Source organism: Myiozetetes cayanensis, unplaced genomic scaffold (assembly GCF_022539395.1).
Source record: "Myiozetetes cayanensis isolate MyiCay16 unplaced genomic scaffold, myiCay2020 scf3, whole genome shotgun sequence".
In the NCBI taxonomy this organism is placed as follows: Eukaryota; Metazoa; Chordata; class Aves; order Passeriformes; family Tyrannidae; genus Myiozetetes; species Myiozetetes cayanensis.
In genome coordinates, this window is record NW_026087521.1 from 21,798,467 (window position 1) to 21,817,832 (window position 19,366).

The following is a 19,366-nucleotide window of genomic DNA, read 5'->3' on the forward strand; positions in this document are numbered from 1 at the left end:
TGTCCACTCGCGCAGAACGTGAGGCACCAGCCCCCAAGCTCTCCCACCTCCCCGTCTTGTGCCTTGTGCTGCTACACTGCCTTCTCTGTACCTGGCCCTGTACCAGGCCCCCCTTGCCTGGCCTTCCTGAACAGCCCCTCACTGTTCTCACCCACTTCCACAGCCTGTTTGCTGACCTGTCCTTCCTTCCTCTCCTTGCACGTCCCCTCTGTCCTGCCCCTGTGTTCCTTACTGCCTGCCTTCCCCCTCTCACCTATAGCAATATCTATCTATCTATCTATCTATCTATCTATCTATCTATCTATCTATCTATCTATCTATTTATCTATCTGTGTATCTCTGTGTCTCAGTTTTTGTATGCTGCTTGTATAGGCCCAGGTTGAACGCATCATTCAAACCATCCTGTAGATATGGAGGGTCAGGCAGCCTGTCCAGTATGCAGGACTGCAAGGCAGACTGATGGGACAAGCTGCTTCTCTTTCCCCTGGGAGACTCACATAACTTGTCAAAATCATGCACATAGTACTGTGCCTGAAAAGGATGTGTCATCACCTCCATTTAACAGTGGTATCAGCGAGCAAATGGAATGAAGCATGCACTGAAGGCATTTGAAGGAACAATTTTTCAGCTGCTTTTCTCCATGCCAGATGATTCTGTTGTCCAGTCCATGTCTCCTGGTGATACCGTAAACATGGAGTCACACAGAAGAAAAAGATCTTTCTCTTCATCCCTGCTGGGGAAACAAAAAGTGGGGTAAGTGTAAAGATGACCCTGATTCAAAATCAGTCCTTGCTTGGAAATCAGATTCAGCATCCTAGTTCAAATATGGATTTTTCTCACAGATCCCCTACAACACACCCCAGGCTACTGGGAGGGCAGATTCCAGGTCTAGATTGCAGTTTAACAACTCAGACCATCACAAACAGTGATCAGCTTTCACTCAAAAACATGTGCATGTGGGCTGCCCTATTGCTCAGATCAGTTTTGAAAACAGCTTTCTCAACAGTTGCTGGGGGCATAAATATACACTATATATCAACAAGCCATGGGGCAACCTCTAATCTGATGTATTTTGCTGATGGGGGTGTTGGGGTTGCCTTACTTATCAAGACAGAAAAGTCAAAGCAAGTGAAGAAATGAATGGTCTCTGTTAGTGCTGCTGATGAGAAGAGAGTAAGGGTGCATCTTGGAAGTGGAGTTGCGGTCGACCTGCCTGCAGGGAAGCACTGGAGTGGAAAATTACTCTGGGTGAAAGCAAGCACATTTCTGGACTAAAAATTTCCTCAACCTTTAATTAAAAGAAGGACAACTCACTGCTCATATTGCAGAGGCACCCTTTATGCATGGATCCTGAAGGTTTATTTTATTATACAAAGAGTCATGCAGCTGGGTGCCACAGGTGCAGCAGACTCGAGATTTATTGCTCCTTTTGTGTACCTGAATCACATTTAAATTTGGAAGGCAAGGGGGACAAATAAATCTTATTGAATAGATGTCATTCCCATTCCCAGTTTTCTTTCCTTCCTACACAGCCAATACTTTTTAATCATCTTGTGTCAGTACAATGTCATGTTCTGTAATAACAGCATGAGATGAACCTGCTTATCTTTGACAGCACAAAGTATTCCTGCCAGGGTTTTGCCCAAAGCAAGTGCTTCTCCACATCTCTGCAGACTGGCCACTTCCTCATTTCTGCCACACCAAAAAGATAAACTACTTTGTACACAGTAATGGTCTTAATGCTCTTGCTTTCATATAGCTGCTCTTATTCCTCAGGAAGAATCTCAGTGTGCTTCGCAAACGTTGCCAACAGATTTACAAACTATATATAGAAATCATTTCACTCGCTACTGATGTACAGACATAGGGTGATCACAGCAGCTGTTTGGAATTACACCGTGATATTGCTCAATGGGTTCAGACAGGAAGTACAGGCCACTGAGTTGCAAAGAAAGTAGTAGAGAAACTGCTCTGTGCACAAAAAATGTGAGTTTTGGAAGTGCAATTGCAATGGGATGCTCTTTTGGCATCTGCAGTTAGCCTATTCTTTAAAAAAAAAAGCATAATAAACTAGGTAAAATCTGCCAGTGTAACCACTATATTACTTGTGGTGGTATTTGCAAATACACTGTAATTTGCATGTGCAGGTCAGGCAATTATTAAACTACAAGTGATTATAAAAGCACATGGATTTAATGCTTTGTTAATGCCTTAGTCCCAGACAGTTCTCCCATGTAGCTTAGCCAAACCTATGGTTTGTCACTCAGATTAAAAAAATGGCTTTGTTTGTTTATACACAGAGATCAAGACAGGTACTTACCTCAATATTTAGCATTTCTTTGTGTATGTGTTTATGAAGATTTTCTTTTAAAAGGAGATGCCAGTGAGATAAACAAGTGATGTACTTCACAGGGAATTAAATACAAGCAGCAGTACTAACCAGGTAAATTTTCTACTGCCTTTTTTTTTTTTTTTAGTCCATATTAATGATAATGGGAATTCTGGGCACTATATCTACCATACACAGAATACGTGGGCCAAAGGCAATGGGTTTGCCCAATCAAATGCAGAGATTTCTACTAAAAAATTTAATTTTTAAAATTAAATGTAAACATGCTGTACATGTCACCAGAGCTACACTGTTATATCAGTCTTATGATTACTAAACATTAATTAATATATTTTTATAGCTTTTCAGAACTACAAAACACTAGTTCCTTGAGGAATATTTCTCCTGATCCAAGTACCTCTTTTGCTACTGTGAGTGACACTTAAGGGATAGAAAATTACTCCCATTGCAATATATATCTTTAAATATTTATACAGCAGTTTGGTACATTCTGCCATGCACTTCTTTCAGATGCAGCATTTATCCTGGTAAAAAGTAGGGTTGGATTTCTTTGAAGTTGCTCCATGCATTTAGAAACAGATAGTGTATTTTTGAGCTAAGATCTTTATCTGTAGGGCATAGAAGTGGACGCTGAAGGACAGACACCTTGAGTGGTAAGGTGCCATTTTTAATAACTACAGCCTAAACAAACAACCTCCACTAGAAAGGTCGGGGGAGGTGGAAGTATAATTGGATTGTTAAGGCTGAAAATCACTTTGTTTGAAATTACTTTTCTTGATATAATTTTCCTGAGCAGAGGTCTATCAGTCCTAAGGCTCACATGAAATGAAAAAGTGGGGGGAAGTCTTTAAAAGGATTGATTTAGCAGGCAGATCATGGCAGTGGCAGAGTACACCAGGCAGGCAAAGCTGGTCACACAGAAGACACTGAGGTGAGGGCCAGAAGCTGTTGATTAGGTGCAGAATCATAGACTTGTTAAGGTTGGAAAACACCTTTAAGATCATCAAGTCCAACCATTAACCCAGCACCACTATCATGTTCACCATTAAACCGTGTCCTCGTGTGCCATATCCACATGTTTTTTGAACACTTCCAGGGATGGTAACTCCACCACTTCCCTAGGCAGCCTGTCTCAATGCTTTACAATGCCTTCCATGAAAATTTTTTTCATCATATCCAATCTAAACCTCTGCCAGCGCAACTTGAGGCCATTTCCTCTTGCCCTGTCACTTGTTACCTGGGAGAAGAGGCCAACCACCACTTTGCTACAACCTCCTTTTAGGCAGCTGTAGAGAGCATTAGGTCTCCTCCCCTAAGCCTCCTTTTGTCCAGGCTAAACAACCCCAGCTCACTCCTCATAAGACTTGTGCTCCAGTCCCTGGGATTGAAAGAAAAGAGGTAAGACCTATTCTACAGAGATAAATTGTCATGAATTTATGTCACGTTTCTCCTTGCAAACCATAGCCAAACAGCTGGATATTTTAGAAGGCTTTTTTTTTCTGCCCCAAGTAAGGATCAGAAAAAAATCCCTTTGCCTACCTCACAGCAGACGCAAAAGAGCTTGTGACTTTGTGACTCTGTTCTTCCATGTGTGACTTTTGTACTAATGGCAATAGTCTGAGAAAGTGCAGCTCAGGCACTAAGAGCCTGTGCCAGAACACAGACTGCTGCATTGAAACAGTAAAACTGCTGCCCACCCCTTCACCACGCCCCCCACCACCTTGGTACCCAGAACAGCCTCTGCCATGCCAGCTGCCAAAATTTGATGGCAGCCACTGCACGGAGTTTTATGGATAACCCACAAGACATTGTGACCCCTACAGTGAATAGCTGGTCGTATATAGGACTCATGGCTGTGGTTTGGTCCTTTCTTCACTGAGCTGTGAAAACATGCACAGCCACAAAGTCCATCCCGTGAGCGCTGCAAAGGCTGATGTAACCACTGCTGAACGTCTGGCTCCTTGGAGAGCTCATCCATTCTGCTGCAGCTGCTTGTGTCAGATTTTATGAGAAACAGAGACCAAATGATACCTCTGATTTCAAACATTGTCCTCAAATCCACAGGAGTCCCTGCCCCTGAGCATGCCTGAATCGGTGCCAGAGCATTTAATTACTTCTAGACAACATCACCCTGCGGCAGGCGGGGAGGGGGGCATGCCATGGAATTGGGTTGCTGTGGAACACCCTGTGAGACACACCCAAATAGCAGAGAAAATTAAATTCCAGTGTTGCAAGGGTTCAATCACAGTCTAAGCAGGGAAAATAAGTATTTTTGTCCTACCAATTTATTTTTCCAGCTGGGGCTGATGCCTTTTCCTCTTTTTGCACAATCACCAGTTCTGGTCCAGTTACATTTCTTGCTCCTACCACCACATACTCAAGTACATAAAAGTAGTATTCAGGGGCTGCAAAATATGGGAGTCAAAAGACCTGTGTTCATGTCCTAGCAGTACCATAAACATGACCTGGGAAAAACAGTTCCCTTTCCCTGACTTTCTCACCTCATATTCCACTTAAAATATAAGTCTTGCTTCTCCTACCTCCATTCACAGACACCTTGAAAACATGAAAAACACTTTCTCATAATGCTGTACTTCCTTTAGCATCTGGGATGAAGCGAGGGAGGACTGGGGGAAGTCTTCAATAAATTAACAGATTCAACAGTGAATGACAGAAAAGCTTAAAACCGGGATTATGCCACCTTCTATAATAGACTACCAAACAACAAAAAGGGCCCATATGTATTGATAAAAAGATAAACACAACAATACCATGTCTTTTTACCTTACCTAATGACATTCAAAAGACTAGTCCGTGGTATTTTAAACACTTAGGGTAATGTTCAGTCCTAGATCTGAATGCTTTGATGCTGCAGGCAATGTAACTAGGGCCTGAGGAGTGTATAAAGTCCTAAATATAAACCTTTGCCCGTGGACTAAAATTACTAGTGGAATTTGCCTCTAGCCACAGAAAGGGTTTAAAATCTCCTGTCTAAAGCCCTATTTGATCATGTGTCCTTTGCTGGTTGCAGTACACTGCATCAAATACACGATTACCCAGATTCTTGCATTGTGGTCACTGTATTCATCTAAATTACCACAACTATCATTAAGCCCATATTTCTGTTTAGAAATTGCCACACAGAAATATCAGTTTACAGGTTATGAAGCAGACACACATTTAGCCTGGTATGTCCAGGATGTATTGGCCAGTGGATCCTTGACTTGACAAGTGGATCCTTGACAGCTGTGTTGGGTCCACTGGGCTTTCTGTGCTCAGGCCATGCCTCCAGTCACCAATCACCCGGGGCATCCTTCTGTCAGGGGCCAGGCCCAGACGCCAGATACTTGGAAATTTTTTGCAAGTGACCAAGTTATTCTTTTTCATCCTGGTCAAAATTTCTGGCAAAAAAACAGAGGATATGTCTTGGAAAGCCAGCTGAATAGTAGCCCTTCTGAGAGCACAAGGAGGAATTAAGATTTCTGTTCAACCCCCTATATGTCCCAGACCAGTAATTTTCACTCCTTGCATTTGCTCCAGTAAATCTGTTGTGACAAGGGATGGGCACACAAAGGACTGATATAGCTGCCTTTAGAAGTGGAATTTACATCTCTGACTCAGAAGTTAATAAGTTTTATATGATAATGACATCCAGCAAATAAGGAGAAGTTCTGAAGAACAGGGAGAGCCAGTGTAGGGAGCAGGGCAGAAGCATTCTGGAGCTGACCTTTGGGTTGTGTAAATGTGTGTATGTATATGTGTGATAATCAGCATATCTCTTAAGTAATAGGTTGCCCAGAGAAATTGTGGCTGTCTCATCCCTAGAACTGTTCAAGGCCAGGTTGGACAGGGCTTTGAGAAAGCTGGTCTAGTGAAAGGAGTCCCTGGCCATGGTAGGGTGGCTGGAACTAGATGATCTTTAAAGTCCCTTCCAACTAAAACACTTGATGATGTTGTGTTTAGCTAAACTGACTATGTCCTATGTAATCCCATCTGCCAACTGTAATATTTTCTTACTTAGAGGGTTTGGATTCTTTTTCTTTCCTCAAGATGGAAGGGATGGTAGAACAAAGGGAGTAACTGCAATAAATTTTTAATTAAATAGTCTTTAAATTTATTCTATTAGATTTTTTTTTCTAGATGTGCAGAAGAATACTTTGAAGTGTACCTCAGCATCACTGAGAGTGTTGTTTAATGTTGTCAATAAAGAAGTGATCTGCCAAAACTCTGAAGGAACCATTATTAAAATTACAGTATTTCTCAACCAAGGGGATATGCTACTTGATTTACTGGTTTGATAGCCTATCAAAATCCAGTCTTTCTTTAAAAGAGCCTACTTAAAGTCCTTCAAATTTTGCCAAGCCTTGAATCATGCACACACAGCAGTTGTACCCAGGAGCTAACAGTTGGTAAAACTATATTTTAAGTGTTTAAAGAATTTTTTATAGGAGTATAATCTTCAGAGTACAAAATGTGCTATATTTCAGAGCAGTTACATGACAGAAATGTGCATTTAGTGATTTTTTTTTCAGCTAAATTAGACATTTATTTTCTGTTACAATTAAACCAATACCACTAACTGAGAGCAGCATATTTCTCATCTTCATTTGGAAGTCCATCATGAAAATTCTTCTTTTATAATTTATTCATCTGAATTCCCATTTAGATTGTACTGTTCTACATAATTATTACAATATCCATAATCTGATTTAGCTTGTATTTGGACAGCACAATATTGTGTTAAAACATGAGTTTTAACAATTTAATTTTGAAAAGAAATTTGTTCCCATAGAAGAACTACTAACAACAAATAACAATGTTGTGAAGGTATATGAAACATCAAACAGTTCTTCAGTTCATAAAAAAAATTTAGAAAGCAGTCAAATTACAGGCTGTATACAGTTATTTTTAAAAACTATTCTAAATGCATCCCTTTTTCATACAGATAATATTTTTTATATAGAATTAAGTTCTTGAGAACTGGTGGAAGTGGAAATTTCTTCATGGATGACAGTTTCTGGAGCCTCTTTAACCCCATGAGTTTACACATTTTCAGACGACACAGACATTTCAAAAAGAAAGGATTATCTAAAGAAGTGAGAGAAAAATGGTAGAAAAATCAATGTCATTGACAATGATTTTAAACCAGTTCACAATCTCAAAATATGCTCTAATAAAATTAACATGAAAATCCATTACCTTGAGGCATTATTATTTTGTTCCTTCTGAATAAAATACCACTCAATTTCAAAATTGTGGTGACACACAATACGCATATTAATCAAACTTCTTCTGTGAGATATCTGCTCACCATTATTGTCTCCCTTTTGGATATATGCACACTGATAAACAATCTCTCCTTTCCCTTGGTGCACCTTTTAAAAGTCACATGTTGAGGACAGCCATGGCACTTTCTATTTCTGCTGTATCAATAAGGCAGCAGGACCAGACCTTACCATGCTTGGGCCTGCTGAGTACGCTAAACAAATACTTCTGCTACTGACATCAGTCAAAGGGTTCACTTAACTTAGCCTTCCTGAACGTAAAAAAACCTTGCACCATACTTGAAACAGCAGTATAGACTACCAAATTCTTTGGATGTCCCTGTGACACTTACAAAAAAAAAGTTCCTCTGCATGCCAATGCAAAATACTGAGGCAAAAATTAAATACAGAGTACCAGTTTTGAACCTAAATATGTTTTGTTAACAGCTGATCTTAAATCAAGTTCTATTTAAAAATATTTAAAACATCAAATAAAATCAATGTGTGCAAAGAGAACATTTAGTACGTTCCCCAACACATTTTTTTAAGTTAAGGTGGGTGAAATCTATCTCTGGTGCCACCAATGGTGGAAGATTCCAAATTAAAGCACTCAGTAGAAACAGTCAATTACAGCATTAATAATGGCAGCTCTAGATTGTCTACTGTGTAAATCAAAGTATGGAAATTATGCTACACATTGTGATTGCACACTCATTGTCACCATGTACCACCTTGAACATAAGGGGATCTAAAACATGCTTTATGATAATCCTTGGATGATTAACAGACCTGAGAGATCAAGAGAGCAAAAAGAAGGATGGAAGTGTAAGCAATATTCCTCAATAAAAAAACTTTGTGCTCTATAGCTGTGCAATGACTAGTGTTATGTCCTTTAATAAGGAGTTTGATAAGTAACTCCGTGGCCCTGCTTAACTAAAAAGGCTTCCCATACAACAGTGACATTCATAGACTCAGAATCATTTAGGTTGGAAAAGACCTCTAATATCAAGTCCCACCATTAACATAACACTGACAAGTCCACCACTAAATCATGTCCCTGAATTCCTTATGAGAATAATTTGCACCAGCTGTACATTTGCCATATTCCAGTCCAATTAACTAATTTATGACCAGTGGTAATAGGTAAAGATCATCTCAATGTAAGGACGGAATGACAGGCACAACGTGGTTCTTAGCTAGTATGTATTTGGACTGCTAAAACACTTTGGATGAATGTGAGTTGACATAAGCAATTTAAGTTTCCTATAATAAATCACAACATAATTAACTGGAAGTTATTCACACAATCTGATGTATTCCATCCATTCTTTCTACGTTTCTAGGAAAAACTCAATTCTTGTGCATGAAGGAACATAATCCATTGCAATCTATAAAAAGACAAACCACTTTTCCTGCTAAATGTTTCAATCAAGGAGCAACAGTAAACTCACAGAACTGAAAGAGACAACACATCAAGTCATAATTTCAAAATCTGTGCAGAAGAATGCCAAAATAATACATTTTAAAGCAATTACACAAGATAATTTAAACAAAGTTTTAGCAATGACCTTCAACAGTCATAAACTGATGCCTAGGAATGTTACTTGAAAAGCCATTTTCTTCGATTTGTAACCTTTATGAACTCTTAATTAATGCAAACAGGACTGAATGAAAAAAAAAATTAAAATATTGCTGCAATTTTTGTCACTGTCACATTTTGTTCAATAGAGATATTTCTCTGGAAACATATCTACTCCACTAGTTAGGAAAGAAACAGAAATTCCAGAATCCTGCCTCATGATTTCTTCAAACTTCTTTCCTAAATCTCTTATAAGCCACTTTGTGTATGGGAAGCAGTGTGGCCTCATTATGCACATTACCACTTCCTCCATATTCCAAAAGAAGGGCTATGCAGTCTGGATTACCTTCTCCAGCTACTTTAAACAGTACTGATTCACAATCATCTGCTAAGGCCTGGACATCTCCACACTGAAGGAGAATACAGAACCTACATCCAAAGTCGTTTGGAAATCATCATAATAGCAAACCCAGAGCACTTCCTCTTCATTTTCAGATGTATTTAAGTTAAACCTTTACTAAAACAAGAAATACTTCCTGTGGCAAATTTAAAACTCAAAGGGAAAACAAGAGGTGTACAGATACAAGCTCAAGTGCTCACCTGACTGTGGTCTGCTTTGACCCGAAGTGTTATAACTGAGGACATTCAAGCTGGCATATTTCAAAAATAATTCATTTCATTAATTAAAAGCAACATAATTCTGTTCAGGGAAGGAAAGACAGAAGGCAGGGACAGATACAACGTGGGAAGAAGGAAGGGAAGGAGAGAGGGAAGGGAGTAAAGAGAAATATAGAAGGGCAAGAAGGGCATAGTCTCTCCTTGACTGAGCCACTCTTCTCACATGCACTATGGAAACTTGGAAGCATCACTCCAGTCTAGCAGGAATGCTCATCTATGCTTCCTTTCCTTCTGAAAAACCAAATCTTCTCATTTATTACTCCTCTTTCTTTCCTTTTCCATGATCACCCTGAAACACCTGAGCAGCCAGGCAAGATGTATGCCAGTGCAGAGGTGTATTTCTCTTCTCCTGACTACATACCTTTATGATTAATATGCTCCAGCACATCACAGTGACCATATTCATCAGCAACACCTAATGGTGTTACTCAATATTCACCCTTAATGTTCACATTTCCACCATTCTTCCGAAGATTAACAATGTCTTTGCATCTCTGTTTGCATCTTCATGCATTGCTGACCAATGTTTCATGAACAGTTGGTAGATGGTACAGTTGTATTTAATCAGAGTGGATACCATTTCAAAAGAGCCCCTTCTTGTAGCTAAAAATATAATTACATTTTCAAGTATTGTCTTGAAAGCTAAAGACATCTAATAAATGTAGAAAAGCTTTTCCATGTGTTCCATTATAAGGAATTTAAAAAAACTTTCCAGTCCTAGAAATCTGGGAATCCAATATTTGTTAAATAAATAATAATGTTAGCTGCTTGGGAAATCAAGGTACACCAACACGAGTTCAAAACTGTCACTTTGAGGCATGGAAGGCAAAAGCAGCAACACTTTGAGAAAACAGAAGCAGGTGTGTCACAAGGAAAACAACAATTAAAATAACATAATATTAAAATATGGTCCTTACTTCTAAAGTTGTTGCAAACATTACAGTGTCCCTAGAAAATTCCACCTCTGACTTCCTTTTTCACCTGGTAGCTCTAATCCTAGTGTCTACACAGTGGTTGTTCTCAACCAAAGTACAGTTGAGATCTGTCATACTTAAAGGACATGTTCCATAGTTTTGAGGTTCTGTGGTTTTAATGGATAACTACACCTGCATATTATTTACATATAAAAGGGTGATGCTAAGTAAGAGTCTAATTTTACTTTTAAACTAACCTTTGAAATAGAAGAAGACCTCACTTTCAGGAGTTTGTACAGAGAAATATTTAGGAAACTAAATCGTCATTTTAATGGGAAAGACCTTTTTCATCAGCACTGCCTAACTCTTCTCAGGATTCATTAAAAGCAATGGTCAAAAATAGCTGAAGTTTCACAGACCTACAATCATTGAAAAGAACTGAAGCAATGTAAAGCAGGGTATTGCAGAAGAACCTCTTACAGATGTCTCAGGGCCTCAAAATGGTAATATGGTAATAGCATCAGATGAGAGTTAATAAAAATGCAGATAACTGAATATATTAATACTGATAATTGTAGTATATATTGTGTTTTCTCATATTAATTTCACAGATTGATTCTCTTCAGAAGCACTAAGATGCTTGACATTTAACAGAAACTGGAAGTTCATATAGCTAAATTATTAATGAATAGTAAAGCTCATTTAACTTTAGATTGTGGTATTACTTAGAAATGCACTTGAAGCTTGTTTTCAGCACAAGAGGTGAGGGAAATGAGATGAGAGGTTTTTAAAAATACCTGCCTACTGCTGAACAAATCATCTGATAAAACTAAAAATCTCCACTGACCACCAGATCTGCAGAAAAAAAGTATATTCCAGTTAAAACAATGGCTTATTCTTGTACTGTTCTTGTACCTTAAGATGTTTAAACAGGACCAGGTTGGTAAAGGTCTTATAGCATCTGAAGATACAGAGAAAGTACCTTGAACAAAAAATAGGTCCATATTCTTAGAAGCAGTTCAGCAATCACCTAAAACAGAAGAAGCATGTTTAAGATCAGCTTGGTGATCACCTAAAGTATGATGAGTGCTGAACTGAACACTGGGGACATTTCACCAGGTGCTGGGCATTAGTTTCATCTAAAAAGATGACCAGCATCTAAACCATGCAAGCCTAGGGGAGCGTGGGGGTGAGTACACAACAGAGAGAAAGCACTGCCATTCACGTTGCTTAAACCCAGAGAGAGCAGGCAATTACCAGCAAGAAGTGGAGTTTCTCCTTCATAATTTGTGGTATTGGGATAAACACTGTTTTCCAGTAGCATTCACACATTTTCCACAAAGCTAGCTTTTGCTGCCAAGGTTAATGCTGTTTCTCCATTGCATGTTTTGTATTCCAACACTGTTTCATAAGAGGTAAGAACTGAAAAAAAAAAAAGACAAAATTAAAGCACAAGGCTGTTAACACATATATAAATAAGAAATCCTTAAACACTAAGTCTATGAAAAGTACCTGTAATTATGTTAAACTAGCTAGTATTGCCAAACACACTGAACATTACATAGCAATTTTTGCTATGTTGGTTTCTAAAAAAAACGTTAAAACTTATTTAACGTTTAAAGTTAAAAGTTATTTGCTAATATAAATTGATGCAACTTTTCCAAAACCAGAAAATTTGCCTGAACATTTAAACAACATAAGCAATATGCTCCTTGGAGGACTTGATCACACTTTTTTTAGTAAACAGTTGTAGCCTGTTGTGTTTATTGCTCTATGTTTCTTTCCTATTCTCTTTACCTTATGGGATATTTTTACCTTACTTACCATCTAAAATGACTACAAGTATTTGCAGAATTGGCCAAGTTGCAGCCTTGTGCAGTGAAAATCATCCTCTTTGATCAGTTTCCTCCAAAGTCCACATCAGGTTCAGAAGTTCTTGAAGCCCAAACACTTGACCTTAAAAACTCCAATGGATAAACAAAATGCAGGAGAAAAAAATAATATACTAAAAGCTCATATTTGCAAAAGGACTATTTTATTTCAGGGTTTTTATCTTGCTTCATGAATGTTACAATTTTCCTATTTTCCTGAGTAGGTGGTATATTAAAATAGTCTCATCGTGTCTCATTAATTATCACTTTTAATGACCCTTAATATGTAACAAACATCCCAAACAAAGCACAAACACAGATATAGCTTTATCTTTATACTGCCAAGGCATGGCCTATCAAAAAATACAAAGAACTTTGCAGTCTCTGCACTGCTTCTGCAGTCATGCAGTTTAATGGACATTCACAGGTACTGGGTACAAAAGCCCGGGTGATGGTCAAGCCATGCCAGCTATTATTTCCAAGTTATGAGAGTCATTGAGATGCTCAGTGGATTAGTAAGAGAGTATGTCAAACCTTTTAACTATAGTCATCAACTTAAATTCAGTTTCCTCGTATCACCAACTTTAACTATGGCTTATGTTCTCTATGCTTTTTACTAGTGATATCACATCAACTAACTGTCTTGCTAGCAAATTCTGACTAACTGGAAGGTCAGGAATGTTGCTCTTTACAAAACCTTCTAGGGTTTTGAAGTGTAAAATGTAGTTTTATCTATGGTAAAAGATACTTAAGGAAAAAACCTTGTTAATATATGTCTAGCTGTACCTACCTAGGTTTTTCCAGGTGAGCTTTGAGTTTTGACAGTTTCTCTGTTTGATTCAATCATAGTGGCTTAACATATTTGTCCTTTAATCAGACTGAGGACACCAGATGTTATTTTTTTTTTTTATTAAATTTTAAACTACTACTCCCACAGCTTGTGCAGTCATGTGCTGTATCTACCACACTGAACACTTATCATCAGAGTGCTTCACAAATATTGAACAATTATACTAAGCGTCTGTTGTATATTTTTCACAGAATGATCATCATAGTGCATTCTAGTCATTCTGCAAAGAGAGAAGGAACATTGGAAAAGTTATTTGGAGGACATTTTCTGAAAATTATTTTCAAGGGAACGTATTAATCAGTTTTCTTTTTAGATTAATTTCTACATTGCTCTCGTAAGCAGTAAGTCAATCAAAGTACCATAGCGAATGTTATAATCCCATCCCCAAATACTTTACTACTTAGTATATTACGATAAAGCTTACAAACCAAAATTAAATTAGTAAGGGCTTACAGTCAGATTGACTCAGAAACTCTTGTATTCCAATTCCCACATAATACAGTTTCCCACCTCTTTCAGTATGTACTGGAACAATGGTCTGATTTTTAACTGCAAGGAAGGAAATCTGAAGGAAAGTAAAAAAAATATGCACTTTAATCTCATTTTCTCTGAAGGAAAAAATACACAACTTTGGTCTTGAGTGCCATCTCTGAACACACACAAAAAAAAGAAGTCCATGAATAAAGTGATATTCACAGAAACATTTTCATTTGGGGCTTGGAAGAACAGAGATTGATGTTGTTCATAAGAGACAGTGCTTTACTAAAAGGTTCTCTTTTCCTTCCTATTATGTCTGTAATCAAGGCTGCAGCATAACAGTCCAAAAGAAGATTTAACATGTAAGTTAGATTGATGAACTGGTCATCACAATGCGGACACACATCCCGCTCTCCCTCATCTCTTGTGGTCTATGTGCTCTATTGATAGGCAGGAGAATTCTCAGTCAAGGTTTTTGTATGTATTTATCCTCTCATTTTCATAAGCACTTTTCTAATTGTGATGGTATATTAAAGCTTTCATCATTTAACCCACAAATACACGCTGTTCTGAAGACTCACAAACCCTTTAGACAGCAAAGGTAAAATCTCTCACGGACTAGCAGTTTTAGGAGTATATCTCAATAAACATACCTACAACCTCAGCCTGGCATCAGCTAAAAGGAAAGTACATTTTAGAATTCATTAACGTTTCATTGGCAGCTAAGAGGTGCTCCTAATGAAATTGAATAAGATAACATTATTAATAAGATAATTTATTAAGGAAAAATTTGTAAAATTCATAATCGCATTTCCTCCAAAACAGCTTTGCGGCAAACAGAAGATACCTTCCTCTTCTTCACACCTTTCATTTTGAAAGTGCTACATTTGAAGACTTCATGCCACTGATAAAATTTTTGAAGAATCTTTTTAATGAGTCATGACCACCCTATTGGATTCACATGCATGGACCTTCATGCCCTGCAATCCTTACTGAAGTTGCCATTCTTAGTAGAACTGAGATTGACAATTATTATATTGCAGCCTATCATATTATATTTACCCTAGAGCCTGAAGCAAAAAGGCTCCTGAAGACTTATACGGCCTTAGATCAGAGCCTCACATTGCAAACTATCTGAAAATAAGTCTGGTTTAGTATATTACAGTATCTTTATAATGCTGTTCATATGTGGTTTAATCCTGTGAGATGATCAATACCTTCCAACATCAGTGATTGCAAGAACAGTTAAGAGCACTAAACATTATAGTTGTCTAGTAAGAAAATCCATTTATTTTCAGAAAAAAATGTATTGCCTTTCTACCATCCCTTTCTCTCCAAAAGATAAGAGGAATAAATCAGTTTAGAGGCCATCACAGAAACTTTTCTCTGGTCATATAATTTCCATACCCACATGGCAGCTATCTCCTGCTTTGATATACTCTCCTGACTGATTATGTCACAGGTAACACAAAGATCTTCTTGAACACAGACTTAACCAGTAAGGTATCAGATGAGCAGTGTTTCAGAATAGTTGTGTGTACTGTTTTAAAATTATCGCACAAAAATTAACATATTATAAAATAAGAAAGTCAGTAACGTAGCAAGGGACTGTGACAGGGTAGAGTGAGTGTAAGTCAAACAGCTCAGCACAGCACAAGTGCTGGACACATTGCCAGGGGTCTATACGCGCTTTGAGAGCCTGATTTGCTATATCACTGCTGATAATACACTGTGCTGAGGTGACAAGGTCTGACTGAAGTGTGGATGTTCTACATGGATCACAGGGGAACACAACAGCATGGCTGGTACACTGAGCAACAGCAGAGACATCCCTGCTACGTTACTTGGCAATGAAAAGGCTAAATAGCTCAGCAGCAAAATTTTCTTCCATTTACCCTTGGCTGTTTATCAATTGCTAGACCCACACACTAGATCACTGGAAACAACTGCAAATGCTTACTCTAAATGAGTTTTACTTTTTATATTACCGAGAATATTTTCTTTAAACATTTTAAGTAGCCTGATATTTTTCTCTTCTTTTTTTTTTTTTTTTTTTAATATATTCATGCCTGAAAAACTAGATATTACTTCTTGATGTTGCTTTCTAAATTATTGTTTTTTCATTGGAAAAAATATTAACTACTTGCTAATCATGGAAGTTGCATCCTTCCTTGGAAAGAAGTGTATCAAGTGTTCATTGCTTTCAAACACGTGAAGTTATGTGAGAGTTAATGTTATTCTAATTTCTTATCCTTAAAATAAACTAGACAATCTTAGCTTCACTCTATAAATAGAAGGCCCTTAGGCATGCAAAGAGGTTATTTGTAGCAATAAAATAATTAATAGCAATCTAAACTGGGACTCAGTGTATTAAATATTACAGTTATAAACTATTCTCTCTGTTAGTCTAATTGGCGAGCATACGATATTCTCACCTTTTGAAACCATTATCTTGCCACTGTTACTTGGGGCTTGCATTTTGAACAGCCAGGAATGGTGCCCTGCAAGCTGAGGTGTCCTGTGATACTTCTAAAATTAAATACACAGTTGCTAGATAAATTAAGGTCTGACCTTGTACAACTGTAACATAAGATGACTCGACCCACAGGAAAGTATTACACATGACTTCTCTAAAATCTCATCAAATGTAACACGAGGTCTGGGAGGTATAAGAAGATTATCTGTGCCCCCATTGGTTAAACAATTCCCATTAAGAAAATAAATTATTTGCCAATTATTCTCAAGGGCTATGTTAACAAAATCTGGCAGCATATTTACATAAATCACAACAAATATGAGAAGGTTTAGCCTTTAGGTAGTTGCAGATTCAACCATAATATATCACCAAACAGTAATCTCTCTCTGTGAGGCTGACATGATGCAAAGCTTTATAGATTCAATAGCAGACAATTACAGTACTTATTTAACTAGATTTAATAACTTGAAATTGGACAAAGAAGCAGAAGGCATGGCACCACAGACAGCAGTCATGCAAAAATGGAATAACCACAGCGTAATGTCAAGAACAGCAGTACCCAGCGAGGTAAATCCCAGGCCTGGCATGAGGAAGAAGCTGGAAACAAATTAGAGATTCAAACCCTCTGGTTTGTTTTGGTTTTAACCAATTAGTTACCATCTTTACCAAAATGAACACACAATAAGGATACACAACAAACTGAAAAAAAAATCCTTCCAGCATATCTTTAATTGTTCTAATGAAACGAAATTATATACTATGAACTCTTCCATGACCCTCGGTTTGCTTGCACTTCAGAACCACAAAACTGTAAGCTTAACTAAGGTACTACATGCATTTTAATATTTGAACATGACATAAAAAACACCATTTAATGATTAATAATATTCATTGCAACTTTTGCCAGTGTGACCTGAGTGTGGGACACCCCTAGAAGAACACAGTACAACAGAAGCAGAAACAGTGCTGAGATCTTGCTGTACTGTTGGTTACAAGATGACATGAACAGAACTATATTCTTACCTACTTAAAAAAAAATTTATCATACATATAAAGAACACAATGTTTTAATTATTTGCCTTGAGTTTTTTCATTTCCTTTACATAATCAGGACACTACCATAACTAGTACATATCCACACTACAAACAAGGTATTGTTTTGATTTTCAGATATTTTTAATAACATTCTTCATTGCTACATAAAGTGTCTGATTCCACTCTTACATAATTACTAGGTGTAAGTCCACCAATTATGCTCCATGCAAAATAAATAAGACTTTTGTCCAGATATCAAATCATATGGCAATTTGTAAGGTTTCATTGTGAGATAAATTCATTGACGACAAACAAGGGACAAAGAGTCACAGTAATAAGAAGGCCTTCTTAGGGTGCCAACATACTGTATATTAACACACAGAATAATACTGTTAACGGAGTCCCCAGTCTTAAACAGATAATAAATAAACTGTGAAATGCTATGTGGGTGGTTTGGGGTTTTTTTTTTGGTTTGTTTTCAAAACCATGTACTTATTGAATGTACACTGATAATACTTCTTAGGTCTTGTCTTTGTTATGTTTTAAAATAAATTATGTATTTATTGTCAAACAGGGTTTGACAATTCCAGGAACTTCCTACAGTGTCACTTCAGGATTGATTTCATTAACATTTTCATCAACTGTTTGAACTATGGTAACTGAGCTAAAATATTGCCTGACACAGAAAAATTTGTGCTGTGGTTGACTAGTGTAATCAGAAGAGATCATCTGGTTGGACCATAAGAGAGAGGTGGAAAATGCAGGGATGATCTAATAAAAAAAATGCAGAAACTTTCAAACACCATCATTTTCATAAGAGAGTCTCTGTGCCTTGGAAAGAAAACCCAGGTCTTTCTGATACAATCGCAAATAACACATAGAAGTGGGGAAACACACACCCTGAATTTTGATATAAACTGTATCAATCACTTTGCTTTTAGTTACAGATTGGTAGTAGTGCATGTTTTATTAAAGGACAGGGTTTCAGGGAGAACTCAATATTCTGAAACTCAGTGTGATGAGTTTGCTTACCAGTTATGGAAAAGAGGAGCTCAACAGCAGGACAAAGGAACTATAAAGAAAAGTTTCTCCAGAAGATAGAATGACAGCATCACAGACTGAATTGGAAGGGACCCACAAGCATCACTGAGTCCAGCTCCAGGCACTGCACAGGACCATCCCCAAGAGTCACACCAGGTACCCGAGAGCATTGTCCAAACACTTCTTGAACTCTGTCAGGCTTGGTGCTGTGACCACTTCCCTGAGGATCCCGTTCCAGCACCCACCCACTCTCTGGGTGAAGAACCTCTTTCTAATATCCAACCTAAACCTCCCTTACACATCTCCAGGCCACTCCCACAGGTCCTGTCACTGGTCACTAGAGACAAGAGATCAGTGCCTGTCTCTCCTCCTTCCCTCACAAGGAAGTTGTAACTGCAATGAGGTCTCCCCTCAGCCTGCTCTTCTCCAGGATGAAGAGACCAAGTGACCTCAGCTGATCCTCATCCCCTCAAGGACCTTCACCATATCTCTTAAAAGGTTACAATTATTATAAAGAATTACTCCCTATGCAAAACTCACCCTTTAAATTAGCAACTAGGCATAAGGATAAGACTTATTAGGACAACTGGATCTTCAAATGAACACCATGTCCATCTATATCAATTATTTAATCTGTCTTTACATTGCCCCCTCTCCCCCCGCCACTGTCCCTATACCAAGCCCCTTAAATAAGTTCTCTATTTTCTGTCAGCATTTTTTTGCTTTATTAAGCGATCACAGCGACTGCCGAACTCCTAGTAATACACAGAGCTCTGCGGACACAACTCGCAGCACGGGCACTGTCCGGCGGGCACACTTGCGCATGCGCGC

General features: G+C 38.0%; 1 protein-coding gene across 1 annotated transcript; it reads right to left on the reverse strand.

Moving 5' to 3' along the window:
* Positions 1–7,265: 7,265 nt before the first annotated feature.
* Positions 7,266–19,360, reverse strand: ASB15 (ankyrin repeat and SOCS box containing 15). Its single transcript, XM_050323844.1, is given in 10 exon segments — positions 7,266–7,438; positions 9,066–9,069; positions 9,427–9,622; positions 10,229–10,376; positions 10,379–10,474; positions 12,043–12,207; positions 12,610–12,744; positions 12,842–12,898; positions 13,960–14,071; positions 19,301–19,360. Coding segments are annotated over 10 exon segments (1,146 nt in total).
* Positions 19,361–19,366: the final 6 nt, after the last annotated feature.